At 55.7% G+C, this 16,595-nt stretch overlaps 3 protein-coding genes across 4 annotated transcripts; all 3 read right to left on the reverse strand.

Moving 5' to 3' along the window:
* Positions 1-837: 837 nt before the first annotated feature.
* Positions 838-2,597, reverse strand: SLC35A4 (solute carrier family 35 member A4). Its single transcript, XM_084295559.1, has one exon. The coding sequence runs from the start codon at positions 2,589-2,591 to the stop codon at positions 1,623-1,625; it is 969 nt and encodes a 322-aa protein (XP_084151685.1). The 5' UTR covers positions 2,592-2,597; the 3' UTR covers positions 838-1,622.
* A 66-nt stretch (positions 2,598-2,663) lies between these two features.
* Positions 2,664-3,702, reverse strand: LOC311214788 (SLC35A4 upstream microprotein). 2 transcript variants are annotated; one of them, XM_084295561.1, is made up of 3 exons: positions 3,584-3,702; positions 3,414-3,512; positions 2,664-3,296 (listed from the first exon to the last, which is right to left on the reverse strand). In XM_084295561.1, exons 1-3 carry the CDS (start codon positions 3,596-3,598, stop codon positions 3,132-3,134), a joined length of 279 nt encoding a protein of 92 aa, XP_084151687.1. In that variant the 5' UTR covers positions 3,599-3,702; the 3' UTR covers positions 2,664-3,131. The 2 variants fall into 2 exon arrangements, with proteins under 2 accessions (XP_084151687.1, XP_084151686.1); XM_084295560.1 differs by having other exon boundaries at positions 2,664-3,329.
* Positions 3,703-12,622: 8,920 nt separating this feature from the next.
* STING1 (stimulator of interferon response cGAMP interactor 1) lies at positions 12,623-16,595 on the reverse strand (the record flags this gene model as incomplete). The annotated part of the gene is made up of 6 exons (XM_084295441.1): positions 12,623-12,816; positions 13,553-13,739; positions 14,712-14,950; positions 15,065-15,173; positions 15,713-15,887; positions 16,351-16,595. The coding sequence occupies 6 exons, from the start codon at positions 16,593-16,595 to the stop codon at positions 12,623-12,625; spliced, it is 1,149 nt and encodes a 382-aa protein (XP_084151567.1).

Consider the following 16,595-nt stretch of genomic DNA (forward strand, 5'->3'; position numbering starts at 1 on the left):
TCAGAGGGCTCCAGGCTCTCCCAGGCATCCATCCCTGTCCTTGTCCCCGTCCTCGCAGTGGGACGCAGCTCGCTGGCAGCAGGAGGTGGCCATGCTGCGCCTGAGCCTGGAGGCAGCACGAAGGGAGCGCGAGGCGGCCGAGCAGGACCTGGAGGCCCTGCTGCAGAGCCACCGGCAGGAGATGCAGGCCTGGAGACAGCTCCTGCAGCAGGTGGGCAGGGAGGGCTGGGCACCAAGCCCAGGCTGCTGGCACCACCCCGCTTGTGGGGGCCAGGAGGGTGCCATGGGGCTCTGGGTGTCCCCGCAGGTGCTTCAGGAGCAGCGGCGCCAGGCGGAGGAACGGGTGGAGGCACTGGAGCACCAGCACCGGGCGCTGCTGCAGGAGGTGCTGCGGGATGTCGTGGAGCTTTCTGCACATAACCAGCGGCTGCGGGAAGCCAAAAGTCACGGCTCAGCTGATGCCACCACGCAGGCACCCTGAGACAGCGCCCCTGAACTGGGGGCACAGCCACTGTGACAGCAAGGACAACATGGCCACACCTCAATCCCTGCTGCCAGGGGACACAGTGACAACTGCCACCTAGGACAAAGCCTTTGGTCCAGCCTGTGCTGGCTTCTCGACAGCACAGGCAGGGCCCCAGGCAGACACGGACATGAGACTGAAGGACGCACCATGGGAGGGCTCATGGCTGCGGGCGTGCAACCACACACAATAAAGCAGGTGCCCCCTCACCAAGGAGCGTCCAGATCAGATGTGTCCCCAAACGGGGCAGAGCAAGGCTCTGTGAAGTGACAGAGGGGAGGACAAACACGCACACACTGTTGAAACACAGCTTTAATAACCATGCCGGAGCCAGCAGTGACTTCTGCCCACCAGGAATTCACTAGCCACAGCATTTGTACAAATTCAGGTGCTGCCTCCCCTTTGAAAAGCAGGCAAAACAGTTCCCTCATACTGTTCAGAGAGGTGGGTAGTAACGCTGTGCCCAGGACTGGCAAATGAAGCCCAGTGCCCACCAAATCTTCAGCCAGGGGCTGTGTTGATGGTTAGGCTGGAAAACTGCAGAGAAGGTGGGAGCAATACCCCCAGCCACAGTGTGGGGCTCTCCAGGCAGCAGCACGCTGCTCCACGCAGAAGGCCGGTGCCTCTGGCAGGGATCATGCAGCAGGGCTGGCCGCATGCACATGAGAAGCACACCAGAGCTAACCCTGCAACAGCATTTACTGGCACAGGGGATGGGCGTGTGCTTCGGTGTGTGCTTTGGTGTGCAGAAGACGGGGGAAGCAGCTTGATTGTGATGTCCTGCACGCCAAGGGGCTCAGGATTTGCTCTAGAGCCTGGGCCCACCAGAGCAAGTGGGAGCCTCATGGCATGGAGCCCTGGCCAGGCTGGAGCAGAGCACAGGCAGGGCACTATCCCTGCTTCCTGGGCATGTACACACTGAGCAGTGCCCTCACGTGCACTTGCTTTAGGCCAACAGTAACACATTCAGGCACCTCTCGCCAATGAGAAGGTGAAGAGGCACCACCATGCTTCTAACGCCAGCCCCAGCGCAAGCAATGAACACCCCTGAGTAACAAATAAAAGCTGCCCTGGCGCATGCAGGGCAGGAAGGCAACAGCTATGTGACCCCATAGTACAAGTGAACAGCAAGGCCGATGCACAAGACAGCAACGAAGAAGAGGAGGGTGAGCTGCAGGTTGAAGAGCATGACAGACAGTACGGCATTGACCAGGATAGAGCAGGAGATCACAAAGAGCCTGGTGATGTTACTGCTGTGCTTCATGACCACAGACATGATCAAGCCGTTCAAGGCCTGGCTGACCACAATCACCAACACCCAGGAGGAAAAGCCCTCCAAGAAACCTCTCTCTGTGCTGCTCCAGAAATGGCCGATCAAGTTGAGCAGGACCCCAAAGAAGTAAAGGAAGAGGTTCTGAAGGCTGAGAGGCAGAGCCTGGGTTTTCAGGATAGCTTCTGTGTAGACAGCTGACAAACCTGATATCAGGCAGTACACCGAAATCAGCAACAAGCCCACGAGCGTGATGTGCAGCTGCATCCTGGAGGGGCTGCTAGAGTCCTCTGGGTCCTGCAAGCCTCCAAGGCTGTAGCTCACCCCAGCAGCCATCAGGAGGAAGAGTGCCAGCCACTTGCGCATGCAGAGTCTTTGACGCAGGAAGAGGCTGTAGAGGAGCGCAGTGCTGACAATCTTTAAGTTACTCAGGACCTGGTAGGTGCTGGGATCCATGAAGAGCTGCATGTGAACCACCAGATTGTTGTTTGCAGCATAGAGCAGGGCAGAAAGGGCAAAGGGAACGACGTGGTGCCAGGACACAGCAACTCCCAGCAGCTGCCGGTCCCAGGTCAGCAGGAAGAAGAGGGAGAGCACCAGCTTTGTCAGCTCGACGAGAACCACGACGGATGAAGAGCTGAATGGGATTGTGCCATCCACCTTGCACAGGGTCAGGAGGGGAGCGTGGGAGCCGTACACAGCCACAGACAAGAGCAGCATCAGTCCCCACAGCCCCCGCTGTGGCACCCTGGGTGCAGGGCTGAGCAGAGCGCCAGTGGCTTTACCAAACGTACCCATTTCCAGGTAGCAGCCAGCAAGGATGAGCTGCTACCAGCGGGGAGAGGCCAGATAGACTCACACCCCGGCACATTCAAGAAGAAAGCGAATACCATGAATTTAATGAGCCTGATTAAAACAGGATATTACCTGTTACATTACTGATACAGAGGAAGGGAATGGCTTTGTTTCTCATTAAGGGGAGAAACAGAAGTCTCCCCAGGAAACCGCACAAAGCACACTCCTAGGGCAGGGTGCCCGCTCAGTGGAAGGGCACGGGGGCAGTGACAGCGGTTTGGGGGCTGCAGGGAGAGGGGCCAAAGGAGCAGGCAGCCGGCACCCAGCTGGCTGCCAACACGTCCGAGCTGATGGGGGTGAGGGTATGGTTGCCCCTCACCATCACCGGTTACCGACACCCCGTAACCAAACCGGGGGGCATCTCACAATGATCGGTGGGTGCGAAGCCCTCGTCCAAAGGGGCAGGAGCAGCATGCGGGGACGCAGGAGCCTCCTGCCCCAGCAATGCCACTGACACAGCCGCTGCCGGCCGGGTTCCCCTGGCTAGTCCCCACCTTTCCTCAAGGAGCTCAGGTAGTCCCGGACCGTCTTCTCCACGTTGGGCACGGCGTAGTTCTGCGCTGCGTAGACGCCCGTGCAGGTCCCCACCACAAAACCCAGGACCGCCGAGAAGCGGAGTTTCGCTACGAGGTAGCCGGCCAGGAAGCCCTTGAGGAAAGGAGAAGCCAGCAAGGAGCCATTCTGCGGGGACAGAGAGGAGTGAGGCTGCGGGACGGGACGGGAAGGGACGGGGCGGCAGAGCCGGCCGGCCCCAACCCTCCTTACCTGCCCCACACCGGCGTGCACCTCGTCCTCCACCCGCCGCTGCAGGCTCTCCAGCTGCCCCTTCAGGAAGGCGAGGTCCTTCAGCTTGGGCAGCGGGTCCTAGGGAAACACACAGGCTGCAGCCCCGTGCCCGCGGCGCCGTGCCGGGCCTGCCCGGCCTCCCCACTCACCTTATCGTCCGCCATGCTGCCGCAGGCGCCGCCCCGCCTGAGGGCGGTGGGAGAGCCCGGCCCCGACCGCCGCCATTTTGAGGCGGGGCGGCGCGGAGCCGGCCGGGCGCCATCTTGAGGCGGGGCGGCCCCGCTGTGCTGTGATGGCGGCGGGAAGGGAAGGGAAGGGAAGGGAAGGGAAGGGAAGGGAAGGGAGCAGTGAGAGTGGCTTGGCAGACCCCAGCACCAGAGTCCTGAACAACACTGATGAGGAAACAACAAGAACGACTCCCCAAAATTAAAGCCTTGAACTTTCTAGGAGCTGGCAGTTGTTTTGAAGCAGGCTGCCGTGGCTCTGGAGCAGTCACGGTGGTTCCTCTGCGGGGCTCTGCTCCCACCACAGCAGGTTGCTCAGGGTGAAGCAATTAGACAAAACCCCCCAGCTCCCATCTCAGGTCTCAGCACGTTTCCTTGCCCGCTTTCTGGCTGCTGAAGCAAGGTTACTGGTGTTGCTTTGCCTTCTCAGCAGCTGAGTAGATGTGTTTTGCTGGCAGAAACCAGTAACCCTGGAAGCCCTGTGTCAAGGCAGAGCAGGGTCCCAGCAACACAGCACCTGCAGCCCAAGCACACTGCTGCTAATGCTGTCTCTTTCCAAAGCAAGATGGCCCCAAGAAAACATCTCCGCTCTGGCTTTGGTCTGATGTATTTACTGTAGCACATCCAGGAGTAAAAATGGCCTCAGTTCCTCCTTTGCCCTGGAGCAAGCACAGGGACAGGGTGTGTATCTTCCTCTCACCTGCTGTGGGATGGAAAAAGTGCCTCTTGCTCCGCCTGGCTGCCTTTCCAGCTCTCATGTTTTGTTTTCCTGAAGAGGGGGATGAATCATCAGCTGCTACCATCCTGTGAGAAGACTTCAGGAATGGGGAAGCTCTTTAACAGCAAAGGAGAGACTGCATCCAAGTGACCTAGTTGACAGCTGCATTTCTGCCAAGTTACCAAGTGTACCTGCAGTTTCCAAACAATAAAGGCACAGCAGGGTTCAGTATGGCCTCCAGGGACTCAGCTCTCCTTCAGCAGCCACTACACCAGTGACTGGGGCATTTGGCTCCACTTGATTGGTTTGGGAGTCAAAATGCGAGGTTTGGTGTCAGTCTTTGGGGAAACCACAGGCAGGATGCTTGCTTGGGTGCTACAGAAAGCGGAATCTCTCTTCAGATGCTAATAGCTACGAACAGGCAATACAGGAAGCTGATTCATGTGCTGATAGAGTTTCCAGGGTAAAGGCTACTTTTCTTCCCACCCAGGGAACAGGAGTAGACAGGGTCTTCTACTTCCAATATATATGTATTCGTATTTAAACCATGATATTAGTATTGATTTATGAGTGTTTTATAGCCCCGTGAATGGAACATATCAATGCAAGTAGCCGAGATTGTGCTTTCGATACAGTTTGTAAGAGGAAGGGAAAGAGCAAGGTGGGACAAAGGAAGTGTGTGTAAAGAGGCAGTGAAAGAAAAGAACCCGAGGAGAATGCTCCCTTCCCCACAGAGGCTCACTGAAGGGAGAAAAGTGGGCAGAGAGCAGCAGGGATGTGGACATGGCTTTTGGCTGACCTCTCCCAGCTGCAGCAGCATTGCCCAAGAGCTCAGCACAAAGAGGAGCTGGAGTTGTGTAGTCCTTCTGCAAATTAGGTCTGTTGCCATGGATTAAATGCACGAAGAACTGCTTTGTCTCAGTTGTGGCCATCCAGATTTTGTTCCCAGGAGTGGAAATGATGTGGCATGTTGCTCTTGTGTGGTTCCTGCTCAGCTTTTCCTGTGGTAGCTCCACAGCAAAGGATACCCAAGCTGCTGGGAGCAGTGCAAACTGATGGGCTCAAATGCACTTGCAGGCCTGCCAGCTTCCCTTTTTCTACCTTATTTTGTCCATGGATTAATGAAAGCAAAACCTAGTTACTGCTCCATCTGTGGAGTTGTCTGGAAAACAAACAAACAAACAAAAAAAAAAAGTGGCCAAAGCCTTGAGGTATAAAGCTTCTTTTTCAGTGAGGGGCAGTCAAGGGGACACCTCATCTCCTGCACATACAAACAGTGATCTGTCAGCGCTTGACTCAGCATCCTGCTGCCACACTTTGTTCCTTGGTATTTGGGCTGGTTCACCACGAATGTGACGTTGTCTTCCAACCTGTGCTGTGCTGGTTTGTGGCTTCCTCCAGGAGGCTTCACACCTGGCAGCTGCTCCCAGTTTCTTTTCAGTGTGAGCACGTTCGTTCTGAGAAGGGGCTGGTGTCACAGGGATGCACCTCTGGAGGGAGGATGGCCAGGATGGGATGTGGCTCTGTTCCTGCACCCAGTGCAAAAAACACTCCGGTGAGCTGTCTGGGAGGAGACCACCGACCAGGCCAGGCTCTCGGCCTGCTGCTCAGAGGGACCTGGGCTGGAAGCTCTGTAGAGGGGTCCTTGGGACCCCTGCACTCTGCCCAGCCTGGCAGTGCCCCTCACCCAATGCTGTGAGCTGTGGGTGGCACTGCAGCCCCCATGGGGGTGCCTGTGGTGGCCCTGAAGCCCCCTGTGGCAAATCCATGTGGTGGCTCTGCAGACCCCATGACAATTCCATGGGTGATCCCGCAGCCCTTACTGGGAACAGAGAGCTGGTGAGCTGGCCTTTGGGACGTGAAGATTGAACTTACCAATGAATTCAGAGACTCACCTCCTCACTGGGCTGCAAGGATTAGACAAGCCCAGGTGTTTGGTAAGGCAGATCCTTTTATATAGATCCTTTTATATTGCTTTGAGGGGAAAAAAGTCAACAGCTTCCACTGCATCTCATTGGGGGAAAAAAGCACGCTTCAAGTAAGGTGCTATGTGCCCCCTGCCCATCACGCAGAAATAACCCTTTTCCCCTATGTGAGCTCTGCATTTATTTTTGCCTTTCTTTGTGCACTTTTCTGTGAGAACCAAGTCATGCGGGGGACCTTACTCAGTCTAACCCAGCCACTAATGCTACCTGCTAAACATAAGTGACAGCACTAACAGCTTGGGAAATAGGAACTACAGAAGCAAACCTGACTAATTGAAAGAAATTAACGTTTTGGATGCTTGGCTAACAATTTAATTGAAAACTGGGGTGCTGGGCTGGATGTATCTGTTAACCCCATGCACACTACACCAGGATTTAAAGGCTCAGGTGTGAGCTTGCAGTTACAGCATGCAAGAGCATCGAGTCAGCCCCACGAAGGTTTCTGGACTGTCTTGCTGGTGGCTCTCAAATTTAGTTTATACCCATTCACCACATGTATTACACTTCTCCCCCTGAATTGCTGGGAAGAATAAATGAAAGGGACTACAAAGTCACCACGACACCGGGGCAGGTAAGGAACAGCCAGTTTAAGCCCCAGAGATGTGTGAGTGTCTGAGAGCTGAAGCACTGAGCTGCTGTTTTCCTTGCTTTGCAGGATGCCAAACTTTAACCACAGAGAGGAGTGAACTTGGTCAACACGCTGTTTAACTCAGTCACTTCAGATAAGCCCACTTTTCAAGCAGGAAGTTTCCTACGTAAAAGGTAAAATAATCAGCGTGATTGCAAGGGCCTTTCTTGAAGCACAACCACCAAACTTTAAAAGCGCAAACTGCAGGCTTTGCAGGTTTGACTATCGCTAAAAAGCAACACTTGAGGGCAGCAGAGCACCGCTGCACAGCCGCTGCTGCTCACCTCTGGCTGGTTCCTCGTGGGACGTTCACCAAGTGCCAGCCTTACGGGCACCTTTCTGCAGAAGAATGTTTTTCTCCAGCAGCACATGGAGCTCCCTGACTCCATGAACACGAATTTGCCAATAATTTGTTTTATTCCAGCCTCACGAACTGAGAACCATTGCAAAGCTGACTGTAAAACATCATCATTCACAAAGCCTTCTTTGCTTGGGAATTGCACAGTTATCCACCAAATTGACCTGCTCGTTAGAAATTACACGGGTATAAGACCTACAGACACAAATAAAAGCAGGTCCTGCTGAATATTTTTAGCTATTCTCAGGCTTCAGGAATAACCTTTGACTTCTCCTCCCCTCCTGCTTCAGATACAGAAGCATCCTGCATTTGCAAGGATCCAGAATTTGGCCTTTAAAAAAAAAATCAGCAAGTTTCTGCCCAAATGCTCCAGGGCCCAAGCAGCAGGATGTGTTTGTTGGGTGGGTGGGAGCACAAATGAAGCTGAGAACCCTTCTTGCCTCAGCACCAGAGGTCAGGTTTGGGGGTCTTCTAAAAGATCTGTGTTGTTAATGCCAACATCTATATTCAAACCGCATAAAACTTTCAAAGCTTCAAAATTCACTGTGGCTCCTAGGGAAACATTACAGCCAAGGTACATACTTGGCACATGATCTCAAGACACAGCAGACAGTAGTTCCCAGGAATGTAAACAAAAATGGGAAACCTCAATACATTTTCCATGATCCAGTCACTCACCAGTGAGAGCAAGGGGGAGAAAACCGACATGCGGATCAGGTGCTCAGCTTCACAAATGTTAGTGATAGAATAGCCAAGAGCAAGGAACCCTGCATCTGTTTTTTTTTTTCTTCCTTTAAGCCACGTGTCTTTCCTTACTCTGCTGCTAATGGTATGTGAGTACATAAGCATTTTGTACAGCACTTTATCAATTCCAGTTCCCACCACAAACTGAATGAACTTAAATGACTCAACGAGTTCTTCTGATTTCGAGCCAAGCAGTGATTTATGCACTGTCTGGGGGCCAGAGAAATTGCACAGAGGCTTAAATCTACAAACAAAAAGGGTCATTTCCCAATGGTTAGTAGCAGTGGTCCCCAAATCCCTTTTTGGATGCCAAGGGATTGATACCTAGACATGTTTGAGAGGATTTAAAAAAAGTCATTGCTGAAGACAGCCAAAAAGAGTTGCCAGATTGAAGGAACCAGTTCACAATAAGGGCCACATTTTGGTGTTGATGAGCAACACAAGTTATCTTTTTAAAAGTTTTCTTGCTGCTCATCACTGCAGCAGGAGCAACCACAACCTGTCCGAGGTGCCACCATCTGTTACAGGCCAAAAAAAAAGTGGACAAGGTTTCCCAGAAGAGCTGGATGATGTTTCCAGCTCCCAAACCTCAGTCCTTTACAGGAACAGACTCTAGAGGGCCATATCGGTGCTGACCTCTTAACCCCCAACCCAGAAGTAAAACAGAAGAGGAACTCTCCTCTCTAGCCTTAAACCCAGAGTCACAGCGATATCAATGTCAGCTGAGAATTGTATGCAAAACCAGTAGGAGTTACAAAATCTCAAAGGACACCCAGGGAAGGCAGCTCTGGGCAATGTGCTCTCCCTCCCAAAGGCTCCTGTTTGCCTGATGCAGGGCTGGGGAGGAGTGCCCAGAGCTCCTGCTGTCTTCTGGCACCCACCGGTGCCATGTGGGTTGGAGCTGGCTCCTGAGGCAAAAACGCTTCTCGTCCTAAACCTAAGTCAGCTCTCAGATGCTTTAATCATTGATCCATATAGAGAGAGTCAGCCTTAAAGTTCCTGGGACTTTCAGTGTAGTGATCTTTAATACACGTCCCTCCAGAGAAAAAAACTAGAGTCCAGAGATGTTTTAGGCAGTAAAAACCAACCTCTGTAAAAATAAATCCGAAATTCACCATATCTAAACGAAAAGGCAAGATTTAGGGAGCACTCTGCCTCCATTCTCCCCATCCCTCTGTCCCAGGCATCCCAGGCTGTGCTGGTGGTTTCTCATCCATCTCAAGGAAGACACACAAAGCAGAAAAGACACTTGTAATCGGCACGTGCATCTCCAGCAGAAAAACAGAAGGCCGGATTTCATAAATTCAGTATAAAATTCATCTGCTTTGCAGTGAGTCTTTGAGACAACTCATGCATCAGACCCCCTAAGGTCAGAAAAGGAGCCTCTGCTCCGTGGTGCAGGACTGGCTCCTTCCAGGCAGCTAACAGCCGAATTTCTGGTCACCCACAAGGAGAGAAGACCAAAGCGTGCCTCAGAAAGAACTGCCAACCTGGCAAACTCCACAGTTCTGAACAAACAGGAGCTGGGTTTATTTATATCCAAATGGCACTAACAAAACCAGATGGGATGCGAGGAAGAGCTGCGCGAAGCCTTGCCTTTGCTTTGAGCGTCCAAGCTCAACCCCTGGCCCCAATCCTGGCTGAGCCAGACTGTGCCTGGCTGAACCTTCCTCCCCTGCACCCTGACTGTGACCGTACCTCCCTGCTCACCCCCAGGCCCGTCCCATCACCCCTGTAAGCAGGAGACCCCAAAGAGGGGCTTCCTGGCTTGCCTGCCTGTGGTTGTTCTACAACCTGCTGGGCAGCCAAGCTCCCCCACAACCGCTCTCTCTCTCCCCCTCCTCGGAGGAAGAGAGGGGGAGGAAGCAAGGATGCTGGAAAGAAAAGAAAAAAAAACAAGGCTCATGGATGGAAATAAGGGTAATTTAATTAAAGGGAAAAGGAAAAAAAAAAAAAAAAGGAAAAAGAAAAGCACAGAGAGAAGGAAAGAAATATTCTCTACTTCCCATCAACAAGCAATGTCTGGCCATCTCCTGGGATGCAGGGCCTCGATACTGCTCAGGGCCGGTGTCTTCATAACGAGAGCCCTCCCTTTCCTTCCCCTCTCCCAGATTTGTTGCTGAGCGTGACCCCATACGGCACGGGGTATCCCTTTGGTTGGTTTAGGTCAGCTGCCCTGGCCATGTCCCCTCCCCACCTCTTGCCCACCCCCGCCTGCTGGCCCCGGGGGGCTTGGAGAGAGTCCTGGTGCTGTGCCAGCACTGCTCAGCAGTAGACAAAGCATCGGTGTGACACGGTGCTGTATGGGCCACTGCAGGAAAACTTAACTCCATCCCAGCTGGGGCTCGCAGCACAGTGCCAGGCACCTCTCCCGGCCCAGCTCCTGGCCCCCAGGGCTTGTGCTCAGCTGCTCAGGTTTAGGATTTTGTGCCCCCTGCACAGACCTAACTCCTGCTGGCAGTCAGGGTGCTGTGGCATGGGTATTGCTGAAGCATGGCTGTGCCCAGGCCCCAGGGGATGCCCAGGGATATCGGGGGCTTTTGTCCCCTCCTGCCAGCAGGCACGCTGGTGACAACAGCTGCTGGGGGTGCCACCACTTTGCCAGTGCCAGCCAGCAGCACACCAGGCTGTGCTGCTGACACCCTGCAGCACCTTTACCCACCCACAAGCTGGGCAACCCTGGGTCAGGGCTGACAGAGAAAGCTGCAATTAGTGCAAAAACTTGGGCAATTAGTGCTGTTAGGGAGGTTGAGGGAAAACCATCCCTAATGGCTGTCCCTAATGGCTATCTTCTGCTTGCCAGCTTGGGCAGCGAGCTTCCCCTTCCTTCTGGGGCTTGCTGTTCCTGCCTCTGTCAGCCCTGCCTGCCATGTTCTGCCAGCGAAGGCTGTCACCTTGCCATTTATTTGCTTGGCCCTTGTTTCTCTTGAGCAGCGTCAGGAGCACTGGGACCAGACCCCTCGGTCCAGGACTCTCTGCACGAGGGGTGTGTGCTCCTGCTGCCAGCGAGGGGCCCCTCACCTTTCATCTGTCACTTCTGGTTTTTGTGCAGATGCAATACCCAGAGATTAGGCTTCAGATTAAGGTTTACCAAATCCTGCAATGGGTTCCAATTCCAAATCCCAGCGGGACCGATGTGCAGACAGATCTCTTCTGTAAGCTTGCTGGAGCTGGGGAGAAGCATTTCCCATCTTGTCCTTCCTGGTGCATGACAGATGGAGCTCTCTCGTTTGCCTGGGCTGCTTTGCTGAGAGGCAGCTGCTAGCCACGAGCAGCTTTGTCCTGGGAAGGAAAGCTGAGGTGAGGCAGAATGAGCAGGAGCTATTTCTTAACTGGCTTTAGGTGGGAAAGGAGCCAGCTGCAGCTGATCCCTTAAAGAGGGGGTCACCCTTGGGGTGCAGAAGGTGTCACCACATTGTGCTCATCAGGTCGGGAGAGTGGTCCCAGAGGCTTCACAGGGTGGTTAGGTGCTAGGTTACGGGCTTTCTGTGCCTCGGTTTGCACCCAGGCTTTTCTCCCTGCGCTCAGAGGGGGGCACGGGGTGGCACGGAGGCGAGTCCAATGCTGCCTCTGCGGAGCAGACAAGGCTGAAGCAGCGCCGTCGTGCTGGAGCCCTTCACGCTGCAGCGCTGGAGCAGTGCAGCAAGGCTGCTCCTCAGCCCCTCTGCTGTGCCACGTTGCCCTCTGGAGCTGCCTTCGTGCCTGCTGGGAGCCCCAGCCATCACCAAAGCTGATTTACCAGGTGCCTGAGGAAGCAGAGACATCCACGTCCAGCCACGTAGTTTTTCTCAGTCAGGACCACTGAAGCACGGGGCCTGGGGCCTGGCAGGGTACCTGTATTCCTGCTGAAATGCTGCCACGGCTGTTCCCAGCCCCATGAGCTGCGAGCTGTCCTGGGCTATCTGCACGTCTTCCTTTGGGAGCCGTGGGCTGAGTGAGGTGCATCCAGCATCTCTGGGGGGGAGCAGCAAAAAGGATCCAGGCAGCTGAGGGCCAGGAACCGGGCACAGGCTCAGCCCCTGCCTGGGGCCAGCAGGAATACCCAAAGTCAGTCCCTTAAAAAGCCAGGATTGCCAGGGCCCAGCGCACACCTACACGTGCAGGGCCCTGCAGGGTGCCCGAGGGCAGGCTGTGTGCCATTCCCAGGGTTTGTGATCACCAACTTGTCCCAGAGAAAAGGGCTTAATATGATAAAAATTGAAGCAGATTAAAAAATAAAAACAATAAAATAATAATGTGTATTCAGGGAAGTGGTGGAGTCACCATCCCTGGAGGTCTTTAAAAGACGTTTAGATGTAGAGCTCGGTGATATGCTTTAGTGGAGGACTGGTTAGTGTTAGGTCAGAGGTTGGACTGGGCGATCTTGGAGGTCTCTTCCAACCTAGATGATTCTGTGATTCCGATTCTCTATATAATATATCAGAAATATACAACGAAACAAAGGAAATGGAACAGGGCTGTGGTTTGGGTCAGCTGTAAATGTGAAGCATGGGAGCTCCGGGTGCAGGGCTCCTGCTGCAGGACGGGGGCCTCAGGGGTGGTCGCTCCGCAGGGGCTGGGGCAGGTCGGAGGCACTGATCTGGAGGCTGAGATCTGTTGAGCCCAGGGCCGTGGCCAGGGTGCGTGGGGGGCTCCCCTCGTACACCGTGAACTCCTCCTGCTGCTGCTGCCGCAGGTGCCAGAGGATCTCTCTGGACAAGAAGTGGGGCTCGGCTTCTATCAGCTCTGGAACAGAAGAAAGATGAAAGCATCCTTCATGGTCTGGCCTGAGGCAGGGGTCTGGGCAGGAAGCAGTCTGTGAGAGATGCCCCAAAAGATGCAGAATTTCCTGAAAAGTCAGAATCTGGCTCCCACTTCCCTTTTCCTCACACCAGAACGAATAAAATAAAACACAAAGCGCAGGAAGGAGAGTAAAGCACAGGCACCATGTGCTGGGCTCTCAGTAGTGCCTACTGTGGTAGGAACTACCTTGCTGGATGGAAACGCTGCTCCCAGTCAGGGAGAGCACTGAATTTCTCTGAAAAAAAAAAACAATGATGAGAATTTTCTTGTTTCGGCAAGAAGCAGCAAGCTGTTGTCAAGCCCCGCTGTCCTGGCAGAGGTGGAGAAATGGGAAATGAAAGGGTGAAGGGGAAGGCTCACGCCCTGGGGAGTGCCGTGGAGCTTCACGCGTGCTGCTGGGGGGCTGGATGGCCCCAGACACTTCTCCCAGCAAAATCAGCAGTGACAGCACCTGCTCCTTCCCCTGGAAGGCTGCTGGTATATCTAACATTTGTGGGAGCATCTTGCTGCCACAGCCAAAGACTGCTCATCTCAGGGGCCTGGGGGGACTTGAGCAGGGACCAGTATCCTACCAGATCTGCAGATTTCCCCTTGCGTGCCCCGATCCAACAACACACAAGAGGCTGGAGAGCACGGCCACCGTGCTGGGCACCCATGCCCTCATCCCCCCCTCGCTCACCCTCGTACGCAATGAGCCGGTAGGTTCCTGCGCACTCCTTGGAGCCTCTCAGGATCTCCTCCAAGGTCCTGTAGAAAAGCTTGGCCTGCTCCAGGCGGTCGTCCCGGCTGAAGGCAGCGCACTCGTCCTGAGACATGGCATAGAGCGTCTGCAGCGGCGTGGCGAACTCCACCGCACAGTGCCTGGCCTGCGGGGCGGGAGGCGAGAGCTGCGGCCGCTGGCGTCCCCCGGCCCTGCTGCACAGGGAGGGAGCGAGCGGCCGGGCAGGGACCTGGCAGTGCCACGTCCCAAGTTTTGGGGCTCGGAGAGCTGCTGGGGGGCTGCAGACAGTTTGGTGAGGCACAGCCTGGGGGCAGTTTCCCCCTGTAGGTCAGGTCCCCACGGAGATGCCCCTTGTTTGCGTGCCATGGTGCCCTTCTGGGGGCTCCTCTGCTAGAGATGTCTGAGCTCCCTGATGGAGGGCAGAGACACGGGAGGAGGATAGATATTGGCAAGGTGAGTGTACAGCTAGGAGGAGGGTGGTCAACCACACAGCTTAGGAGAGATTCAAGGCGCTGCCACCATCAGAAGGCAAATGAGAAGCACCCCCGTGGGAAGCACGGCTGTGCCCGTGCCTCCATCCCCAGATGTGTCGGCAGGACCGAGGTACAGCCTGTGCCGAGGGTGCCTGGGGACGTGGAAGGAGATGAAGGCACTGCAGGGGGCTGAGGGATCACCAGCCTGGAAAAGAGGTTCCCAGGGGAAATCACATGGGCATTTTCAGGCACCTTTTCTTAACAGAAGGAAATATTCCTCCATCCCATGGGAAGAGGGGAAGTGATGCTGCAGACCTGACATCCACTCCTTTTTTTTTATTTTTATTTTTTCTTTCTGTTCAGCTCTCTGCAGTTTTCTGGACTCCAGTCAACTCCAGGAGGGGGTAAGCCAGCCCCAGATGCCTGCAGGGCTGAGATGGGGAGCGTGCAGCCAGGAGGAAGGGGCCAGGAGGGAGGGGAACATGGACAGGACATCCCCATCTGATGGGAGACTGCTGGAAGCTGGGTGTTTCTAACAGAGCAGGGTCTCTGTCCTGCCCTTACAGCTCCTTTTGGTCTGGGATCTGAGGCCACAAAGACCTTTGGGCATACTGAGTGCTGCAGTGGGGCTGCCCCCGGCATACCTGGTTGTCCCCATCCCTGATTGTGTAGAGGCTGTGCTTGTAGACCCTTTTTTTGATGCCGCCTCGGGTCAGGGTGGTTTCTGTGAGGTCTGTCAGGTACTGGATGTTGCTGTCAGCTTTCTCCAGGTCATCCCAGATGTTACAGCTCAACGGGATCAAGATGTGGAGCTTCCAGGTCTCCCTGCATGCCCACACGTTGAGGTTGGCTCTGCTGATTTCCTCCATAGACTCCTTTATGCCTGGGGGGAGAGAGCATGGGACAAGGGTGCCTGCGTGAGGAAAGCTGCTTTGGAGCCTGCTCCCTGCTGCTCTGCTCTAGGCTTATCTGATAACGCCGGGGAACAGCCACGTACGTGGCAGAACTATTTTCAGGTACCCCACATAGTAAGACCAGGCAAGCCCGTGAGCGACGTTCTGCTGGGACCTCTCGGTCATCTCAGAGATCTCCACCGCCGAGGGCTTCTGCAGAGGCAAGGAGAGAAAGATGTGAGAAGAAGGCGGAGGAGAGGAAGTGGCAGCAGAGTGCCCGGCTCTCCGGCAGCACCCGGCTCTCAGCGGGGACCCCTGGGTGGCCTGTGGGGTCCCCTATCTGCGCCACCACCGCAGAGGGACCTGGAGCTCGGCACTCACTGCGTTCTGGTGATGAGTCAAGCCTTTGCAGACCTCATGGGCTGCCCTTTCCACCAAGAACTGCATTAATTAACAGACATAACCCCCGTTTGTCATCCCTGCAGGGCCCTGGCTGTGCGGGGCTGGTGCCCGTGCCACGGGGCGGCTGCTTTCACTGACCGCAGGGGCACGGGGCCCTCCGGATGGACGCCTGGCAGGGTGCTGCCCAGGGCATCAGCTCTGCAGGGCTGAGCCAAAACAGGCAGAATTTGTCCCTCCTGCAGCAGGGCAGCGTGCGGGTGGCTGTACTGCAGATACAGAGCCAGGCACCCCGCACTGGGTGCTGAGCATCCCCGGGGAGCGCTGGCAGGCGCAGGGTGCCGGTGCCTTACCTGGAGCCCCAGGGCGAGGGCGAGGAGGTGGCACAAGCAGGTCAGGGCAAGGTGGGGGCTGAGCTTCTCTCCCTGCTGCAGGTCCAGGTAGGCTGAGCCACCGACGAGCAGCAGGGCCAGGTGCCAGCGTGGTGGGAAGCAGGCGCTCAGGGCCCTCCAGAAGCTGCCGCGGTATCTGGGTGGGAGAGGGAGGGCGCGAGGAGGGTGGACACCTTGTGGGGTGTCCAGCAAGGGCTGCTCCCACCTCCCCGCCAGGCCTCCTGGAGCAGCACAGAGCCCTGCAGCCCCTGGTCAGGAAGGACCTTGAGTCTCCAGCAGCACTCGTGGGCCTGGAGGGGAGCAGTGTGGGGCTGGACACCAAGGGGAGATGATCCCCAAAATCCCCGTGCGCCCCAGAAGCTGATGGTGGGGGAAAGCTGGGGCTGTGATTTCTGCCCCAGGGAAAAGGGACACCAGTGAGTGACCATGGATAGGTCCACAGGGGCACGGGGAAGGGCAGGAGGAGAAGAGGTGGACGGGAGAGTCGGGAGCAGCGAGGATGACAGCGAGCAGCTGTGGGGGCACCCGTGGGGACGGAAACAAGCAGCAGATTTCCCCGCAGTGCTCCGCGGCCTTGCCGTGTCCCCGAGGTGCCTCACCTGGACTGGAGGTGGAAGATCTCCTCTGCCAGGCAGCAGCAGCCCTTGAGCAGGGCCCCGATCTGTAGGGCGGCCAGGTGAGCGGCCAGGCGGTGGGCAGCGGGGGACAGGGGCTCCCCAGCCAGGCACAGCGCCGCGGTGCAGGTGGCCAGGAGGACGTACACCGCGCGCTGCGCCCGCCCTTCCCGGGGCTTGGGGATGAGCAGGGCAGCGGGGCTGCTCCGGTGCTGCGGTTCCTGAGACAT

Source organism: Netta rufina (genome assembly GCF_964035555.1).
Source record: "Netta rufina genome assembly, chromosome: 14".
NCBI lineage: Eukaryota > Metazoa > Chordata > Aves > Anseriformes > Anatidae > Netta > Netta rufina.